This window comes from Oryctolagus cuniculus, chromosome 2 (genome assembly GCF_051225735.1).
Source record: "Oryctolagus cuniculus isolate XC-2025 breed Fujian yellow rabbit chromosome 2, ASM5122573v1, whole genome shotgun sequence".
Classification (NCBI taxonomy): domain Eukaryota; kingdom Metazoa; phylum Chordata; class Mammalia; order Lagomorpha; family Leporidae; genus Oryctolagus; species Oryctolagus cuniculus.
Window position 1 is genome coordinate 74,736,319 of NC_142868.1, and position 20,758 is coordinate 74,757,076.

At 41.2% G+C, this 20,758-nt stretch overlaps 1 protein-coding gene across 9 annotated transcripts in view; it reads right to left on the reverse strand.

Annotated features, from left to right (window-relative positions):
- Nucleotides 1–9,287: 9,287 nt before the first annotated feature.
- Nucleotides 9,288–20,758, reverse strand: part of SLC7A2 (solute carrier family 7 member 2) — an 88,208-nt gene continuing 76,737 nt past the window's right edge. For all 9 annotated transcript variants that reach the window (XM_008251096.5, XM_070068470.2, XM_089325868.1 and 6 more), the window contains 3 exons: nt 16,721–16,887; nt 15,902–16,010; nt 9,288–14,699 (listed from right to left, as the gene is read on the reverse strand). In XM_008251096.5, coding sequence (XP_008249318.1) covers nt 14,503–14,699; nt 15,902–16,010; nt 16,721–16,887 — 473 coding nt within the window. In that variant the 3' untranslated portion in view covers nt 9,288–14,502. The remainder of the gene's footprint in view (nt 14,700–15,901; nt 16,011–16,720; nt 16,888–20,758) is intronic.

A 20,758-nucleotide genomic window follows, 5' to 3' on the forward strand; every position in this document is an offset into this window, starting at 1 on the left:
CAGGGTGTTAACCTGCTGTGCCACAGTGCCGGCCCCTATTTATTTTTAACTTGAGAGGCAGAATGAGGGAGGGAGGGAGGGAGAGAGAGAGAGAGAACACTTCCATCAGCTATTTCTCTCCCCAAATACCTAACCCGGCCAGGCCAGGAGACAGGAGCAAGGAAGTAAATCCAGATTTCCCGTGTAGAGAGCAGGAACTCAGTCACTCAGCCATCACTGTTGCCGTGCAGAGTCTGCATTGGCAGGAAGCTGGAGTCAGGGGTGGAGCCAGGACTTGAACTCTAGAACTCTGATGTAGGTATTTGTGTAGCAAGTTTAACTGCCAGGCTAAAAGCCTGTTGTTCTTTTCATTCTGACTTTGTGAGTTGATGAGTTCATGCACTGTGTTGGAGCCTGGGTTTCTGTCTTTGATTCCTCCACCTCACTTTGCACAGTTGCTGGGTCCTGTCCATTTTGCCTGCTGCCTGGGCACCATAGCCAGCCACCTCTCTTAGCATCTACACAAGGTTTCTCTGCCCTGGCTAGAAATGTTACCTTGTCAGAAGGGCTGCCACAGCCCACTACCCTAATTGGTCCCCCTGGCCCTCCTCTGGCTCTTGAATTCATTCTTGCCCCAGCAGTCAGCTTCATCTTCAAATGAAATTCAATAAAACCTCACCCTACTCCTTCAAATGCTCTTTATTAGGGCTTATATCCTAGAGTCCTCAGCCCCTGCTGCCTCCCTAGGTGGCCACTCCCCATCCTGCCCACCCCTCTTCACAAATAGCACACTCCCTTCTCTCACCACCCCTACCTTCTGCACATCCGGGCACCATGTGGTCCCCTACTCCTGTTGCTCCTTCTGCCCTCATAGTGCCTCCTTCCCAGCTGCCCTTCTCTGACCAGTCCCCCACCCCCACCCCCTGAATTTCTGGCCTCACTCATCCTAGATTTAGTTGGGCTAAGCATTTCTCTGGTGTGAATGGATATCTCTGCCATAGCAGGAAAAACCAAACCCAGCATTGCGCTCTGGATATGGTGGTGATTTTTTTTAATTTAATTTTTAAAAAAGATTTATTTCTTTGAAAGGCAGAGTTACAGTGAGAGAAACAGAGAGAGAGAGAGAGAGACGCAATCTTCCTTCTGTTAGTTCAATCCCCAAATCGTTGAATGGTTGGGGCTGGGCCAGGACAAAATCAGGAGCCAGGAGCTTCATCTGGGTCTCCCATGTGGCTGGCAGGGATCCAAGCACATGGGCCATCTTCCGCTGCTTACCCAGGCACATTAGCAGATAGCTGGATTGGAAGTGGAGCAACTGGGACATGAACTGTGCCCATGTGGAATGCTGGCATTGCCAAGTGAAAGCTTAAGCTGCTACCCCACAATGCCAGCCCCCTTTCATGCTTTTCTTCTGCACTATTGCATGAGTTCAAAGGCAGGAAGTGTGTTTGGTGAAAGTTCCTATTCTGACACTAATATCAGGAAAATTCAAGGCGTTGTAAAAAAAATTCATGAAAAGTGCATAATGTGAAAAATATGCATGGATTTCAAAAATTTGTGCAAGTCAATAAATTATCATTTAGTTTCATATTATTGAATTGTTCATGTTTAGTTCTTAAATTCACCTATAGTTTGATAGCAAAAGTTAGAAATCTAATTTTATGTGTTTCCCATTGGACAATGTTACACCACCATTTGTTAAATGATTGGTCCTTTTCCCATCATTTTGAGCTTTCATTATCCCTTAAATTGCAAGCATTCATGGATCCATTTCTGTTCTATTTTATTCTCCTGGTCTTTTTGTGCCTTCAGATATGTCACACTGCATACACTGGTATTGATGGATGGTGGGGTTTGTTCTTTGGGCAAGGGATGTCTCCAACATTGTTCTAATTATCTTTGCACATATTCTCTTCCAGAGGAATTTCAAATCACTTGTTTATCCATAAAATATTTAGTGTTTTGATTGTGATTGCATTGAATTTGTCTTTGGGGGAAAAATGGACATATTTACAGTACTGTCTTCCTACTGAAGAAGGTCATAATATTTTATGTATCTTTCCATTTTCGCAGGCCTTATTTTATGTCCCAATTATGTTTTAATTGGCTAATACTGACATTTAGATGATAATTTTCAAGTTTTGCATTCTCAAGTCCTTTTAATGTCAAATGTATGTTGGCTACATTTGAGCTACATATATGTATATGTGAATATGTAAACACATGTACCTATATAGTTACACAAATGCATAGGTCTATACTTTGACACATTTTTTCTAAGGCTTACTTGGTATTTGTTAGGCCTATTTCTTACTTTTTGCTTATTTATTTATTTATTTTGTATTGTGAATGAGATTTCCTCCATTAAATTTTCAAATTGGCTAAAGCTAGTATTTAGAAATCAAATTTAGAATTCTACCTTCCCAAGCCTCTTCTATATCACATATACTTCAGCTCAATGTAGGTATATAAACTTAAACCTAGTTCTGTGTTATGGACTGAGTTGTCTCCCCACTCCACCCCTTGTCACCCCCACCTCCATCCTGGCCACTACGATTCATATGTTGGAGTTTTAAATCTCAGTTCCTGCTAATGTGACTATATTTGGGGAGAGGATCTTTCAGGAGGTAACTAAAATGAGGTCGTTACATTGGACCCTAATCCAATATGTCTACTGACCTTTGAGGAAGAGGAAATTTGGACACAGGCAGAGGGAGGACCAGGTGAACACATGGCGAGAAGGTGCCATCTAATAAACTAAGGAGGCAGACCTCAGAAGAAACCAATCTGCTAACACCTTGATTTTGGATTGCTGTTTTTAGAACCATGGAAAAATAATTTCTATTGTTTAAGTGAGAGTCAATGGTACATTATGGCAACCAAAGTAAACTCATACAGGTGCCTGTAGTAGGATGAGAAAAGGAGTTACAAGAAGTATAAAGGCTTTCCAAGACATATAGTTGCTTAATCACAAGGCTTATTATCCTTGAATGAGACAATCTCAAGATGACTTTGAATTTGAAAATAAGCTGCCAAAGCTGTATTTTTAATGGTTTTTATTTCACTATGAAAATCCTTGTACTTCTAGTGTGAGAAGGAATTTTATTATTAGAATCTCTGTTCATGTTGATCTTTCCCATTCTTTCTCAAATTGCTGTAATGTTGGCCAATTAAAATAAGCATATTCTTGCAGCTCTAAATCAAATATAGCCGGAAGCCTGGTTCCTAAGGGCTAATTAATTTTTGTATGGTTAGCTTGTAGCCTGTCCTCTTTTTTTTTTTTTTTTTTTTTGACAGGCAGAGTGGACAGTGAGAGAAGGAGACAGAGAGAAAGGTCTTCCTTTGCCGTTGGTTCACCCCGCAATGGCCACAGCATGCTGCGGCAGCCGGCGCACCACGCTGATCCGAAGCCAGGAACCAGGTGCTTCTCCTGGTCTCCCATGCGGGTGCAGGGCCCAAGGACTTGGGCCATCTTCCACTGCACTCCCGGGCCACAGCAGAGAGCTGGACTGGAAGAGGAGCAACCGGGACAAAATCCGGCGCCCTGACGGGGACTAGAACCCAGGGTGCCGGCACTGCAGGTTGAGGATTAGCCTATTGAGCCACGGCGCCGGCCAGCCAGTCCTCTTAATGGGCTTATTAGTCCAAATAGTTTTCAGTTGATCTCTTGGGTTTTCAGATAAATTATTACATTACCTGCCACTCCTGATTTCTCATTATTGCTGCCTCTTACATTAGCTCCTGATTTCTAATTTTCTCTACCTTACTCTAACATTAGCTTTTTTTTTTCAGTTCAAGTTCAAAGGTTTTTTTTTTTTTTTATAGAAAGCTTTTATTTAATAAATATAAATTTCACAGGTACAACTTTTGGATTATAGCGGTTCTTCCCCCAATACCCACCTTCGCACCCCTAAACCGTCCTACCTCCTACTCCCTCTCCCATCCCATTCTTCATTAAGATTCATTTTTAATTATCTTTATATACAGATGATCAACTCTACACTAAGCTTTCGACAGTTTGTACCAAGACAGACACACAAAGTGTAAAGTACTGTTTGAAGACTAGTTTTACCATTAATTCTCATAGTACAACTCATTAAGGACAGAGGTCCTACATGGGGAGCAAGTGCACAGTGACTCCTGTTGTTGTTTCAACAACTGATACTGCTATTTATGATGTCAGTGATGAAGGCTCTTGCCATGGGCTGCCAAGGCTATGGAAGCTTCTTGAGTCCACAAACTCTGACATTACTTAGACAAGGCCATAATCAAAGTGGAAGTTCTCTCCACCCTTCAGAGAACAGTACCTCCTTCTTTCCACTGGGATCTCACCCACAGAGATCTCTCAGGTAGTTCAATTTTTGCCACAGTGTCTTGGCTTTCCATGCCTGAAATGCTCTCATGGGCTTTGTTAGCCAGATCCGAATGCCTTAAGGGTTGATTCTGAGGCCAGTGCTTATATTAGCTTTTTATTTTTTTAAAGATTTATTTATTTATTTAAAAGTTAGAGTTACACAGAGAGAGGAGAGGCAGAGAGAGAGAAAGGTCTTCATCTGATAGTCTACTCTACAGTTGGCCACAATGGCTGGAGCTGCGCCCATCTGAAGCCAGGAGCCAGGAACTTCTGGGTCTCTCACGCACATGCAGGGGTCCAAGGACTTGGGCCATCCTCCACTGCTTTTCCAGGCCATAGCAGAGAGCTGGATCATAAGTGGAGCAGCCGGTTTTGAACAGGTGCCCATATGGGATGCCGTTACTTCAGGCAAGGGCGTTAACCCATTGCGCCACAGCGCTGGCTCCATACATTAGATTTAAAGTTTATAATCTATTGATACTAACCCCATAAAGCAGAGTGCCTCAGAGATGGAACCAACCAGGGGCCCCATACCTGTCCTAAGTAAATATATTCCTTATATAGGAAAAGAGGCAGCTGGAAACACAGGGGCCCCTTGGAGAAAACTGTTCCCAGGGAACCACACTCACACGTGAGATGGAACCATGTGATCTGAGCAGCTGTGCATTGCTCCCTGGCTCTGAAGAGGGAGGGTAGTAGCTCCAAGCATTTGCTTAACAAGTAGGGACTGGAAAAGAAAGAGCAGAGGAGGGATAAGAAAAAAAGGAGTGGAGCAGTGAGAGAACCAAGTGTGATCCCAGGGTAGGAACAGCTTGCAGTTACAGACCAAAGCCTGCAAAAGCATGTTTCTTTCCATTTTCCTTGGAAGCACAGGTTTATACACAAAGTGTAACTGGCAGATGAAGAGCGAAAAGGTTAGCAGTCTCTTAGGATAATGAGAAGTCACAGTGAAATTTCAGTGCTTCTATTATAATGATCTCATTGCTTGTGAATTGTATCCGATGCAACATTTTCATTACAAATCCTAATTAATGGAAGTTCATGGTAGTCTTAACCACTGTACCAAATGCCTGCCCCCAGGATATTTAACTTCGCTAACTAGTCTTCATTAACTAAGGAAATACAACCAAGATGAGCTTTCTACAAAAATTAAATGCTTCAAAATTTTAGCAGGAGTTAACTTTGGTGGCCTTAAATAGAGCACTATTTAGAAGTCATAGGAAAAACCCTTGCTCTACTTTATTTCCTTCCAAGTGGAGAATACCCCTAGGAATTTGGCCTGTGATTTGGATATCCCTAAGAGAAGAACATTCAGCGTCTTTTCTTACATTTATTTATTCAAATGGGAGAGACGTACAGATAGAGATCTCCCATCCACTAGTTCATTCTCCAAATGCCTGCACCAATCTGGGTCTCCCATGTAGGTGGCAAGGACCCAAGTACTTGAACTATCACATGCTCCTCCCAGGGTACACATTAGTAGGAAGCTGTAATTGACAGCAGAACTGGGACTCGAACCCAGGCACTGAGAAGCAATATGGGCACTCCGAGCAGTGTTTAAATCACTGAATGCCTGCCCCCAAGACATTTAACTTCTCTAGCTACTCTTCATTAAGTATAGAAATATAACCAATATGTTTTTTTTTTTTTTAAATAAGACTTAAATGTTTCATAGTTTTAGCAGGAGCTAACTTTGGTGGTTTTAAATATAGCACTCACTGCAAATCTCATTCCAAGAGAAATGCCAGACATTTTTGATGCTCCCTGAGCAGCTCATGGAGAGAATACTAGAGGGTACGGCAAGGATTGCAGAACCTTAGTCTACTTAAAATCACAGGCAAAAGGAACTACCTTCCTAGTTCTGGGACATAGCATGTGTGAAGACACATCACTTGTTGAATACTTGCAAGGGTCTGTAAATGGTAAGAGAAAAAGGGGCAATGTTAAGCTAAAATGTAAAACACAAAACTGGTGATTTAAGACATCGGCTTCTCCTCCCCCTTTGCTCCTTCAAACTTTGCTTTCTCCTGCTTACTGGCTCCAAACACTCATTTTGAAAAGAATCTACTATCATTCATTTACACCTTGGTACCAAGTCAATGAATGTCCCAAGAATGATGGGATTTAAGCCTGATTCTGACCAGGGCAGTAAAGCCCTTAGTTTTTGTGTCAGTATTTTCAGGCTGCAGGTATGTGGCACAACAGTTAAGACACTTGGGACACCGGCATCCCATTTCAGAGTGCCTAGTTTGAGTCCTGGCTCCTCTGCTTTGGATCCAGCTTCCTACTAATGTGTACCGTGGGAGGCAGCAGGTGAAGACTCAAGTACTTGGATCCCTGCTACCCAGGTGAAGACCTAGAGAGTTCCAGACTGCTGACTTTAGCCTGGGCCAACCCCAGCTGTTGCAGGCATTTAGAGAATGAACTGGAGGAAGGATTTGTGTGTTTTTCTACTTTCAAACAAAATGAAAATAAAAAGTTTCAAAAATTATCAAGCCTCAGTGGGACATTGGGGGACTCTGCTAACTTGCGAGTCTCAGCCATTGGGGAACCCCCGATTCTTGAATCATGACAACGCGGCAGTGTTCACAGTGGCTTAAGAGACACCAACGGAAAAAGGAAGACCTTTCTGTCTCTGTCCACTCTGTCAAAAAAACACACACACACACACACACACACACAATAAAAAGAGACTCCATGCTCTAGTCAGTCTGCTTCCCATTGTGGAAATAACGGGCCCACACTGGGCTGCACAGCATTCCTGGGTGACACTGTCTTGTGTCTTCCTCTTCCTGTCACCTGTGCCAGTCTCATGGGAGTAACAAGTGCTCTTCACCCAGGGTTCTGCCATCGGAAATTTCTGGTACCTCAGTGTGTCAGAGGTGGCCACCACTCTATTACGAGCAGGGCTCACATAAGTAAATCTCGAGCCAAGTTTCTTCTTGGTTTCATAATACTCTGACCTACTTTAAAAGATAGTAAATTAATGGGAGTTATTTTTGTATGACTTTGAGAATGTTTAGCTATGCTTTATGGGATGAAATGAATCACTGTTTCCATACAGGCACATGCTGACTTCTTGGCGCAATCCCTGAGCGAGCCACACACTTTTCAGTCCTCAGACCAAAAGGAAGCCTTCTGTAGCCCTAAAACAACACAAAGGAGATGGTGTTCCTGCGCCCCTGGGGTTCCTGGCTGGACCCAGCCCATTCGCAGATCCTGGGCTGTGTCTTCCGTCATGTGATCCCATGGTACAGCAGCAGAGATGGGACTCCCAAACCTAGTAGCAACCCGGGGGCAGGGGCCTGGCACTGTGGTTGACATTGGTTGGCATGCCCTTGTCCCACACTGGAGTATCTGGGTTTTATTTCTATCTCTGGCTCCTGACTCCAGCCTTCTGCTAAAATGAATCCTGAAAGGCAGCAATGATGGCTCAAGTAATTGAGTTCCTGCCACCCTTGTGGGAGATGTGGATTGAGTTCCTGGCTCCAGCTCTAGCTTTGGCTGTTGTGGGCATTTTGGGAGTGAACCAGTAGATGTAAGATCTCTCTCTCTGCTTCTCAAAAAAACAAAACAAAATACCAAGACTTAGTAGTAATTCTATCAAGCCAGTGATTAGACACATTATTTCAGTCTTCCACTTGGCAAATATTTTGTGATTTTTAAAGATTTATTTATTTATTTGAAAGTCGGAGTTACAGAGAGAGAGCGAGAGAGAGAGAGAGAAGAGAGAGAGGTCTTTCATCTGATGGTTCACTCCCCAGTTGGCCACAACGGCCAGAACTGTGCCGATCCGAAGCCAGAAGCCAGGAGCCAGGAGCTTCCCCTGGGTCTCCCATGCGGGTGCAGGGGCCCGAAGACTTGGGCCATCTACTGCTTTCCCAGGCCATAGCAGAGAGCTGGATTGGAAGTGGAGCAGCCAAGTCTTGAACCGGTGCCCAAATGGGATGCCAGCGCTTCAGGCCAGGGCATTAACCTGCTGCGCCACAGTGCTGGCTCTCTTAGGTTGGTTTTTTATTTTTTTTTATTTTTTATTTTGTATTTTTTGACAGGCAGAGTGGACAGTGAGAGAGAGAGACAGAGAGAAAGGTCTTCCTTTGCCGTTGGTTCACCCTCCAATGGCCGCCGCTGCAGCCGGCGCACCGCGCTGATCCGATGGCAGGAGCCAGGATCCAGGTGCTTTTCCTGGTCTCCCATGGGGTGCAGGGCCCAAGCACCTGGGCCATCCTCCACTGCACTCCCTGGCCATAGCAGAGAGCTGGCCTGGAAGAGGGGCAACCGGGACAGAATCCGGCGCCCTGACCGGGACTAGAACCCGGTGTGCCGGCGCCGCAAGGTGGAGGATTAGCTTATTGAGCCACGGCGCCGGCCTCTTAGGTTGGTTTTCAATGCAGGCTAAATTGATATTAAAGCATTGAAAATGTAATGTATTCTCTCCAACTGTCTAGAATCAATTGGAAATGACTATATACACAGAGATATTTCATAATTAGATATGCTAATTCAAGAGATTTATCATTTTAAATAACTCAGGCTCATGTTTAAAAGCTCTTTGACTTCTCCTTACAAGAGGATAAAAAGGATGAAATAAGTAAATATTTACTCATCATACTGAAAACGGCTTTAGTCTCAGCAAATATTGAAGGCTATGATTTGGTAGGAGGAACCCAATGTGCTCTCTGCAGATCAAAGCAGTGCTAAAGTGACCAGTGCACTGGGGTGAAACACTTCAGGAATAACTGGTAATTTTCATGCCACAAAGAATGAGAATATATTATGACATCTCTTTTGTCATAGGACTTGGTGGTCACACAGTAAGCTGCTAAGTGAGTATTGCAAACCGTGTAATTGTTTCAATGTAGCATGGATTTTATTTCTAGCTTTAGAGGTTCCCACATAAAAAAGGAGTTTAAATTAGGTAAGACTTAAATGCTTTTGGTATGTGTGATACATATACAATAAGTAATATTAAAGTTTATTTTAAAAAATACATGGTCAGATTAGAAAGCATGTTTTACAGTAGTAAAGCAGCAACAGTTTTTATTAGAAATTCTAAAAAATAATCCAACCTTAGAAGTACAAACAATGATTATCATTAAAAACATTTAAATTCAAAATTACTTAATAAACAAAAATCTTTATATTTGCACAAGCCCAATATATTTGTTGGTTTTTAGGGACCTAGAACTTCTGTAGGGTTTAGGCTCTATCAACAATTTCTATTATGCTCAAGAACAAAGTGATTGTGGACATGAGGGATGAAGAGCCCATTAACCAGGTGTAGGCCAGAGAAACCCACCACACTGGCAAAACAAGGCTCTTTACCACCTGTGGCTTGGCCATGCACTTGCACCACACCAGTGCACACACAGGACTGCAGCAGGCCTGCCCCTGCCATGCCAGTTCCAGGAGGCAGCTACCCATCCCTTCCATGAGTCACTGAGTTCCTTGGTCCTTACTTCAGACCTGAAATTAAGAACCCCAAACTACCTTACACTCATTTGAAGTCTTCCACTCAGCACCCTACCCCATCATCCTAAGATTCCACCCAACAGGGACAGCTACAGATGCTTTCCCATCACAGGCTGCCTGACCCTGGAACCAGCCTGGGGTCCTGGTTAGGGTCTTCACAGGGCTGACAGGAATCAGGAAAGGCTCTTGAAGGCCCAGAGGTTTGGCAGCAGCTTCAGCCATGGTGAATAAAAGCTAAGCACAGTGCTCCCAGCAAATAGCACTACCAACTGGGTTGAGCCTTAACAAAATGTACCTGAAATCAATGAGACTGAACTGTATACATACTAATGATAACGAACATTACAAAAACCAACCATCACAATAACAGATCAGGCCTCTCGAAATCCAGAAACCATGAAGATATCTAAGGCCTTTAAATATAATTATGCAATGAACAACAAAAACACTCAAACAACCAAGTCAAGCCTCATTTTCACATGTACTTGAGTAAAAAATGACTTTGCTAGTATTAAATGAACAATAAACATCAGTACTTTCCCCCTTACTGTTGAAGGACGTATTAGAGAATTTTATAAGGTGGAGAAAGAATAGAGAAGGCACTGTGCTGGCACTAGCAAAAAAAGAACAATTTCACCTGCCATCTCCCAACATCACACAAATCTTGTGTTCTGAAATCCACGATGTGCACTCTAAACCCAATGTTTGAAGTCCTGCAGAAGTTGTGTTGCAAGTGTTAACTGACAGTCGACTGAAGCACAGGAGAAACCATAAGCAACATCACAGGAAGGAACAATCGGAACATTGGCACAACTTCCCATATTTCATGATCTTGGATTATGCCTTGATTAGGAGAGAAGGCTCATCAGCTTTCTTTGTCACCATCGGTATTGAGGGTGATCATTATTTCCTTATTCTCCCTGTTAATAAGCATTCAAATACATTTAGAAAATAATTTGGTAAAAACAAATTCTAATTCAGAGTGTTTTATTAAAGAATAATTTAACAATAACCTGTCAACTCTCAAGGCTTAGAAAAATATTTTGACAACTGTTAAAGAAGTTTTAAAAAAAAAGGACTCATATCGCAACTGCTGTATTTATCTTAGTTTTCTTGATGTTCACCTCTGGGGAAAATGTGATTGAACAAAGAAACAAACAAAAAACCTGTGTTTTAATGTAGATCAAAGGTTCTAACATAAATTTTTGCCAGGAATAGTTTTGATTCTTGAGTTTGCACAGCACCCCCTCCGCTTTAAGATTATTCATTTGAAAAGCAGAGCTACAGAGAAAGGGAGACACAGACAGACACACACACACAGACAGGGAGAGAGAGAGAGAAATAATCTTCTACCCGCAGGTTCACTCCCCAGATGGCTGCAATGGCAGGGGTTGGGCCAGGCTGAAGCCAGGAGCTTCATCCAGGTCTCCCTCGTGGGTGCCTGTGCAAGGGACTTCGACCATCCTCTGCTGCCTTCCCAGACACATTAGCAGGGAGCTGGATGGGAAGCAGAGCAGCCAGGACCTGAACTGGCGCCTATTTGGGAAGCTAGTGTCACAGGCAGTGGCTTAACCTGCTATGCCACAGCTCACAGTGCCATCCCCAGCCACCCTCTTTTAAAGGTAGGATTGGCATTGCCTTTTATGGTAATTTACAAACAGTTTTTTTTTTAAGAGTAAACTAAGGTGCTATTATTATGAGAATTTCTCACTGAAAATAGTGGCACATTTCTCAGTGTAAAAGAAAAAGGCAACTCAAACTGCTTTTACTCAATTACAACTAAATAAAAGCATATATGTATTTTTTAATTTATGGAGAAGACTTTATATAAAAGTGTGATTTACTAATCAAACCCATACAAAATATTTTGGGAATCAAAGAAAATAAAACAAAATTTTGTTCAAAGGGTTACAGATCCAAATGGGAGTTCTGGCTTTTACCAACAAACATATAACTGGACAGGTGTGTCAAAAAAGGTACAATGGAAACAAGTGGGCAGGAATGGCCTTCTGCCCACTACCCTTGCTCCATTAAATATAAGGCACCTGTTACAACATATTAGAGTTTAGTGATTTCATAGTAGAAACATGATAAATATTTCTTAAAGAATCTATAGAAAATACACATATAAAATTGTATGTTTTAAAATAGTTTTAAACCTAAAAATCTTGTATCAGCATATCTACCAATATAAAACAATGATTTTCTTCCATATCAGTTGGGTTTTTTTCGTATCTACATAATGATATATCCAAAGCCCATCATCAACCCAACTTCCTTACACAGACATTTGAAATACATGCACATATTACACACATAGCTATACACTTTCACACTGCACATGTAAATGTGATTACACACATAGATACACACATCCATTTGGGTCTTCATAGACAAGAGGAACACACTGACTGACACAGCATCTTTTCATAGCTATTTGTGCTTCCAAAGTGGAAACAAAGAAACAAGTGTTTTCAAGGTGGAAAACAATTTTTAACAAAATTATGCTAATTGAACACAGTGGGCATATCAGTTGTTAGCTGCCTATCATGTTCTAAAGAAATGTCTTGATTTTGTTACAGTAAAATATTTAAACATTCATATATGAAATCTTATGTTTCCTGGGTGAGGGAAACGTTTCCTAGGCTGATTAGAGACTCAAAGGGGCCCTCAGAGCACTGCTGGAGCAGCAGGGATTTATGGTCATGCCTACAGTCTTCACACAAATATTTCACTCCATGCTCATCCAACTCTTCTCTCTCCTGTAAATCAAGCAGCTTGAATGAGAATTCTGGGCTTCAGGTTTTACCTTGTGCACCCTGGAAACTGGAATGTAAGCATTAAGTTCTGTTCCAGGGATGCTGCAACGTGAGTAGCCAGAAACCCAGGCTTTCCACCTGTTGATTTGACATTTAGTCACATTTGGCTGCACAAAACAATTGCAACCTGCTTTTTAATGCATCAACAAAATAACCAATCTCTTAGAAGTACTAGTGGCAAATGTCTTCCTTGCCTTTGGGTTACACAGGTCACCCAGTCTGGTAGCATTCGCCACGGTATCCTATCCTGGGAATGTCACCACATCTAAGTGCCTTACCACTAGTCTCAACTAAAGAACAAAAACAAACTCACTAGAAGCAAAACACAATAAAGATAAACAATTTGCTATTAGAGAGAACTCCATAGTAAAATATAGCAACTATAGAATCTTACATATTAAACTTTATTTACTCATATACAAGAATTACTGGGTTTATATAGATTTCATTATATTTTTAGCTTGAAGTTTTAAATAATCATGTTTTTAAGAAAAAATATTTTATTATTCCCTAGTCATTGATGGGTTACTATATAATACTGGTGCTAACATTAATAAATTTAGAATGGCCATTTAAAAGCAAACGAAATACAAAGTGCTAAACAATTTTTGGGATGAGGGAGAAAAACATCCTTAAACGTTTCCAAAAGAAACACCCAAAGCAAATTAGAGCCAAACCCTTTTTAAAGTAGGCCAAAGGCCTTTTAACATCTGAACAGGCACTTTGATACCAGAATAGGGGATTTTCTCTTCTTACAATACCTCCATCTTGGCCTCTTTTGTGTCTCTTAAAGCTAGGACAAGAAAAATAAGATCAGAAACAAAGGAGTGAATTCTGTGACTAATGAGGTCAAAAAACGACACAAATTACTAAGTAATGGGAAAAGTATGAATCATTCCACCAACTGTGTGAATCAGGCAGACTGTACTGGCTTATTTTGAGTGACTTTTAAAAACAGGATGCTTGGTATCCGTGTACCCAAGCATCTCACTCTCTGATCTCCAAACACATCCACATCACTACCACTTAAATGAGTTCTGGACTTTGGAGGCCCCTTTACTTTCTGGCTTAAAGGTCTTGATAAATAACAGTTCTTCTCTCAAGCCCTGTGGGGCTGGCAGGAGTACATCACTCCCAGCAGGTAAAGGCCACGTATCTAAGGGCCACTGCTCTCAAAGAAGAGAGTTCAGAAGGATGCCAGCAAGTGACACAGACTGATGCTCCTATCCTGTGTGGTACAGCAGAAGCCAACACCCCTAATTATGGCTAAAGTTGTAGCAAACTGTCACACCTCATGGGAAACAACTGCATACCGAGCCCACTGCTGGCATTCACTTACAGAAAAGGCTCATTTCCATCCCCTCCTCCTACCCCTGAAGGGTAACAGACACCAGGAGGGGGAATTCATTTTTAGCATGCTCTAAGTGGACATTCATAAGGCCTAATAAGGAGAAGCAAGGATTCTTTCCCAACCACATGGGGTACATACAAAATCCTTTCTATTCAGTGATTTGCTTCTATTTCAGTATGTGCAGTATCTATCACCAAACAATGACAACACTGGGAAAATATAACATAATAGTAGTAAAACACCAAATAACTTTTGAAGTTCATGTTCCCAAACACATACACACACACTCCTACACATTCCCATTATTTTTGGAGCTATTCCATCACTGAGAAGAGGGCTCAGAGGGTTTCCCCAGAACACAATTTACCATCTGAAGAGATGCTATTCTATTCAGATGAGTAAGTATAAATTAGGGGAACTATGTTTGCAGCAAACCCATGACGGCACAATGTGATAACATCCTGTCATGGTTTACTCAATGTAGGGCACGCGTGTTAAGACTGGGCCATCTCTGCTCCAATGATCATTTAGCATTCACTCGTCTTTTCATGGAATAGGAAAGGTAAACTGAGTTTTCCTTGGTGATGGTCATTTGCTTGAATTGCAGATTTTTCTTCTGTGGCTGCATTCATGTTGTCTGAATAAGCATCCTCATCATCATCTTCATCCCTTGGATTTCCCTCCAGGCTGTGACGAATGCCATAAGCAAAATAAATCAGGAAACCTTTGGAGAGAGGCAAAAATCAGAGTTCTAGGTGTGTCAGGAAAGGACTGTTTGAATATAGAAAATTTAACATAGAACTTAACAGGATCTTCTCCCTTATCTTTCTGTGCTAAGTTAAAAGAATGGTATGCAAATACAAGCTACCATACAGAAGGTATTGCTGATAACTGTCTTTCTGGTAGAATGTGCACCTTCATTTTATACAAACTTTAAGAGTGTATTTTTCAGGGCCGACGCTGTGGCACAGCCGGTTAATCCTCTGCCTGCAATGCCAGCATCCCATATGGGTGCCAGTTCGAGACGTGACTGCTCCACTTCTGATCCAGGTCTCTGCTGTGGCCTGGGAAAGCAGTAGAAGACAGCCCAAGTCCTTGGGCCCCTGCATCCCTGGGGAGACCCAGAGGAAGCTCCTGGTTCCTTGCTTCGGATGGGCTCAGCTCTGGCCATTATGGCCATCTGGGGAGTGAATCAGTGATGGAATGAATACCTTTCTCTCTGTCTCTCCCTCTGTGAATCTACCTTTCAAAAGAAATAAATAAAATCTTTTTCAAAAAGGAGTATTTTTCTCTCAACAAATATTTATTAGTTGATACTTATGTGGAAAAAATTATAAACACAATATTCAACACCATACTTTAAACACATCAAGTGCCGTGTCATCAGAGACATGGTAAGATACTTTGGAAAACATGCCCTGTATTAACAAAGGGTTAATGGACATGGCTTGCACATGTCACTGTCACCAGAATTGTGCCCAAAGGAACTGTTTAGTAACAGTCATGCTAACCATTGTGTTTATGTGTGTATGGGGGAGGGGAGGTGTTAGGAAGCAGAGTTTTCAGTATCCTCAAAAGATCATTACTAATATGCAGGCATTTTCCGATGCGTCAGTTCTATTTCAGAAAACTAGTTGAGAGTTTTGGGTTGATGTGAAATGACTTTTTCTGAGTTTCATTTTTCTCATCCATAAACTGGAGAAAATAGACCTCAACATGGTTCTGCAGAAATATTTTAATTTTAAAAGATATCTGAAAACACTGGGAAAGCAAGCATTAAGACAGAAGAACTGGGAAAGGAAGAAAATGTAAAAAAGCCTTTATTTCCATGGAGGGAGAGAGTGTACATTTGACAAAGAACAGCACAGCACAAGAAACAGGATGCAGACAAGCCGAGTTCAGCCTGAACACGTAGAAAAGACCTACCAAGAGCCATCCAAATGCTAAATCGGACCCAAGTGTCTGCACTCAGCTGGACCATCAAGTATATGTTCACCAGGATGCTGAATGCTGGCAAAAACGGCAGGAAGGGGACCTAAAGGGGAAAAATATTTTTGAATGTACTCCTATTTTGAAAACACATGCCTGAAATTATCTCAACATGATGGCAACTGATTTGACATACATACTGTCACACGGCAGTATACATTTCTCACAAAAAGGACAACCTGGACCTGAGTAAAAGCTACTCTTCCAGAGACTACTACAAGGAGAATCATATTTTAGATTATTTACTGAAACTCAAAACAGCATTTATCAAAGCTGTTAACAGCTGCACCATCATCTCGTTTAGAATACACTGAGGCCTCCCAACTGAACTCTCATAGTATCCTGCGAGTTCACTGCCAGGCTGCCTCTTCAAGCCCGAGCCTGCTCTGAGGTCAAATGGGACAGGGACATGCCATGTACAGGGCAAGGGTTTTAGGTGGAAACCAATCCTCATGAAGTTTTAAAAATAAATTATTCTTATTGTCTGATATTACAGATTAGTTAGTAAGAAATCTGTTTACTGTTATGTGAATACATAATACTGTCACGGGGCATATTCAAGTTTTTGAAAAAAGCAGTTAACATAGGGACAATACTACAACTCCAAGGAACATGTGCAACAGCTGGGCCACACTTGTTCAATGGGTGAACTTTGTTAGAAGCTTTTTTTTTTTTTTTTCAAGAAATAACTACAAAATTAACATAATGGAGAAAGCACACACAGCACTGGGGACTGCCGAGCCTCATTACACATACCATAAAGGCTACTTTCTGCTGGTTCTGGGGCTGCTTCCAAATGGTGAGAATGACGGTGATACAGAGAACAAGAAACAGCACAAGAAGAGCAAGGCTCCAGGCTTCCAGCCCTGCGATGGCACGGACTCCGTAAGTGGTCAGAATACTCAGGCCCAAAACGAGAAAAGCTGCAAAGGAGATTTTGTATATACAGAAAACAAAGTCAGCAACGTGTGCCACCCAGATTATGTGCACTGACAATAATTACAATACCACTTGTGATTCCGGCATCCCATATCAGAGGGCCTATGTTTGAGTCCTTGTTCTGTTCCTGATTCCAGCTCCCTGTTAATGTGTGCCCTGGGAGGCAACAGGTAATGGCTCATGTATTTGGGTCCCTGATACCCATTGGGTGACCTGGACTGCGTTCTTAATTCCTGGCTTTTGCTTGGCTGAGCCATCACTTCTGCAAGAAATTGAGGAGTGAACCAGAGGATGCAAGATCTATCTGTACATCTCGGTTTTTCAAATCAGTTAAAAAAAATTTTTACAATCAAAAATTTGATATTCTATTTATATCCACAAAATATTGAAAAGGTGAATCAAACACTTTAGAGTAAAATTTCTTCTCTGAGTGAATAGCATATTCCTGCTATTTCCAAGGTTATTATTCTTAATGAGATCTTTTGTTAAGATCTTTTGTTAAGATCTTTTGTTAGGAAACTGGGTTTCTTTTAACTTTTATTTAATAAATATAAATTTCCAAAGTACAACTCTTGGACTATAGCGGCTTTTCCCCTCCAAAACCTCCCTCCCACCCCTAACCATCCCATCTCCCACTCCCTCCCCCATCCCATTCTTCATCAAGATTCATTTTCAATTATCTTTATATACAGAAGATCTACTTAGTATTCACTAAATAAAGATTTCAATAGTTTGCACCCACACAGGCACACAAAGTATAGAGTACTGTTTGAGTAGTAGTCTTACCGTCAATTCACATAGTACAACACATTAAATACAGAGATCCCACATGGGGAGTAAGTGCACAGTGACTCCTGTTGTTGATTCAACAATTGACACCATATTTATGACGTCAGTAATCACCCGAGGCTCTTGTCATGAGCTGCCAAGGCTATGGAAGCCTCTTGAGTTCACAAACTCCAATCTTATTTAGACAAGGTCATAATCAAAGTGGTGGTTTTCTCCTCTCTTCAGAGAAAGGTACCTCCTTTGATGGCTGTTCTTTCTGCTGGGATCTCACTCACAGAGATCTTTCATTTAGGTCTTCTTCTTTTTTTTTTTTTTTTTTTTGGCCAGTGTCTTGGTTTTCCATGACTGAAATACTCTAATGGACTTTTTAGCCAGATCCAAACGCCTTAAGGGCTGATTCTGAGGCCAGAGTGCTGTTTAGGATATCTGCCATTCTATGAGTTGGCTGTGTATCCCGCTTCCCGTGTTGGATTGTTCTCTCCTTTTTAATTCTATCAGTTAGTATCAGCAGACACTAGCCTTGTTTATGTGATCCCTTTGACACTTAATCCTATCATTATGATCAATTATGAACTGAAACTGATACCTTTGACTAGTAAGATGGCATTGGTACATGCCACTCTGGTGAGATTGAATTGGAATCCCCTGGCACGTTTCTAACTCTACCACTAGGGGTAAGTACGAGTGAGCATGTGCTGAACTGTACATCTCCTCCCTCTCTTATTCCCACTCTTATATTTAACAAGGATCATTTTCAGTTAAATTTAAACACCTAAGAATAACTGTGTATTAATTAAAGAGTTCAACCAATGGTATTAAGTAGAACAAAAAAAATACCAAAAGAAATAAAATAATAAGTTGTTCCTCAACAGTCAGGACAAGGGCGGATCAAGTAATTGTTTCTCATAGTGTCCATTTCACTTCAACAGGTTTCCTTTTAGGTGCTCAGTTAGTTGTCACCGATCAGGGAGAACTTATGATATTTGTCCCTTTGGGACTGGCTTATTTCATGCAGCATGATGTTTTCCAGCTTCCTCCATTTTGTTGCAAATGACCGAATTTCATTTTTTTTTACTGCTGTATAGTACTCTATAGAGTACATATTCCACAATTTCCTTATCCAGTCTTCTGTTGATGGGCATTTAGGTTGATTCCATGTCTCAGCTATTGTGAATTGAGCTGCAATAAACACTGAGGTGCAGATAGCTCTTTTATTTTCCAATTTAATTTCCTCTGGGTAAATTCCAAGGAGTTGGATGGCTGGGTTGTATGGTAGGGTTATATTCAGGCTTCTGAGGAATCTCCAAACTGACTTCCATAGTGGCTTAACCAGTTTGCATTCCCACCAACAGTGGATTAGTGTGCCTCCTTATTCCCCACATCCTCACCAGCATCTGTTGTTAGTTGATTTCTGTATGTGACATGAAACCTCATTGTGGCTTTGATTTGCATTTCCCTTATGGCTAGTGATCCTGAACATTTTTTCATGTGTCTGTTGGCCATTTGGATTTCCTCTTTTTAAAAATGTCTATTGAGGTCCTTGGCCCATCTCTTAAGTAGGTTGTTTGTTTTGATCTTGTGGAGTTTCTTGATGTCTTTGTAGATTCTGGTTATCAACCCTTTATCAGTTGCATAGTGTACAAATATGTTTTCCCATTCTGTCGGTTGCCTCTTCACTTTCCTCTTTCTTTTGCAGTACAGAAGCTTCTCAATTTGATGTAATCCCAATTGTTAATTTTGGCTTTGACTGCCTGTGCCTCTGGGGTCTTTTCCAAGAAGTCTTTGCCTGTGCCTGTATCTTGCAGGGTTTCTCCGAGGTTCTCTAATAACTTGATTGTGTTGGGTTGTAGATTTAGATCTTTATTCCACGCTGAGAAGATTTTTGTGTAAGGTGTAAGGTAGGGGTCTTGCTTCATGCTTCTTCATGTGGAAATTCAGTTTTCCCAGCACCATTTGTTGAACAGATTGTCCTTACTCCAGGAACTGGTTTTAGATCCTTGATCAAATATAAGTTGGCTATAGATGTTTGGATTGATTTCTGGTGTTTCTATTCTGTTCCTTTGGTCTATCCATCTGTTTCTGTACCAGTACCTTGCTGTTTTAATTGTAACTGCCCTGTAGTATGTCTTCAAATCTGGTATTGTGATGCCTCCGGCTTTGTTTTTGTTGTACAAGATTGCTTTAGCTATTGCAGGTCTCCTGTGCCTCCATATGAATTTCTGCATCGTTTCCAGATCTGAGAAGAATGTCTTTGGTATTTTGTTTGGTATCACACTGAATCTATAAATTGCTTTTGAGAGAATAGACATTTTGATGATACTGATTCTTCCAATCCATGAACATGGAAGATTTTTCCATTTTTTGGTATCCTCTTCTATTTCTTTCTTTAAGATTTTGTAATTCTCATCGTAGTGATCTTCGACATCCTTGCTTAAGTTTATTCCAAGGTATTTGATTGTTTTTGTAGCTATTGTGAATGGGATTGATCTTAGCAGTTCTTTCTCAGCCATGGCACTGCCTGTGTATACAAAGGCTGTTGTTTTTTGTGCATTGATTTTATATCCTGCTACTTTACCAAACTCTTCTATGTGTTTGAATAGTCTCAGTAGAGTTCTTTGGATCCCCTAAATAAAGAATCATATCACCTGCAAAGAGAGATAGTTTGACTTCTTCCTTCCCAATTTGTACCCCTTAAATTTTGTTTTTCTTGCCTTATGGCTCTGGCTAAAACTTCTAGTACTATATATTGAATAGCAATGGTGAGAGTGTGCATCCCTGTCTGGTACTAGAACTCAGTGAAAATGCCTCCAACTTTTCCCCATTCAATAGCATGCTGGCTGTGGGTTTTTCATAAATTGCTTTGATTGCATTGAGGAATGTTTCTTCTATACCCAATTTGCTTAGAGTTTTCATCATGAAAGAGTGTTGTATTTTATCAAATGCTTTCTCTGCCATTATATATTGAGATAATCATACGGTTTTTCTTCTGTAGTTTGTTAATGTGATGTATCACATTCATTGATTTGCGAATGTTGAACCATCCCTGCATACCAGGCATGTCTTTCA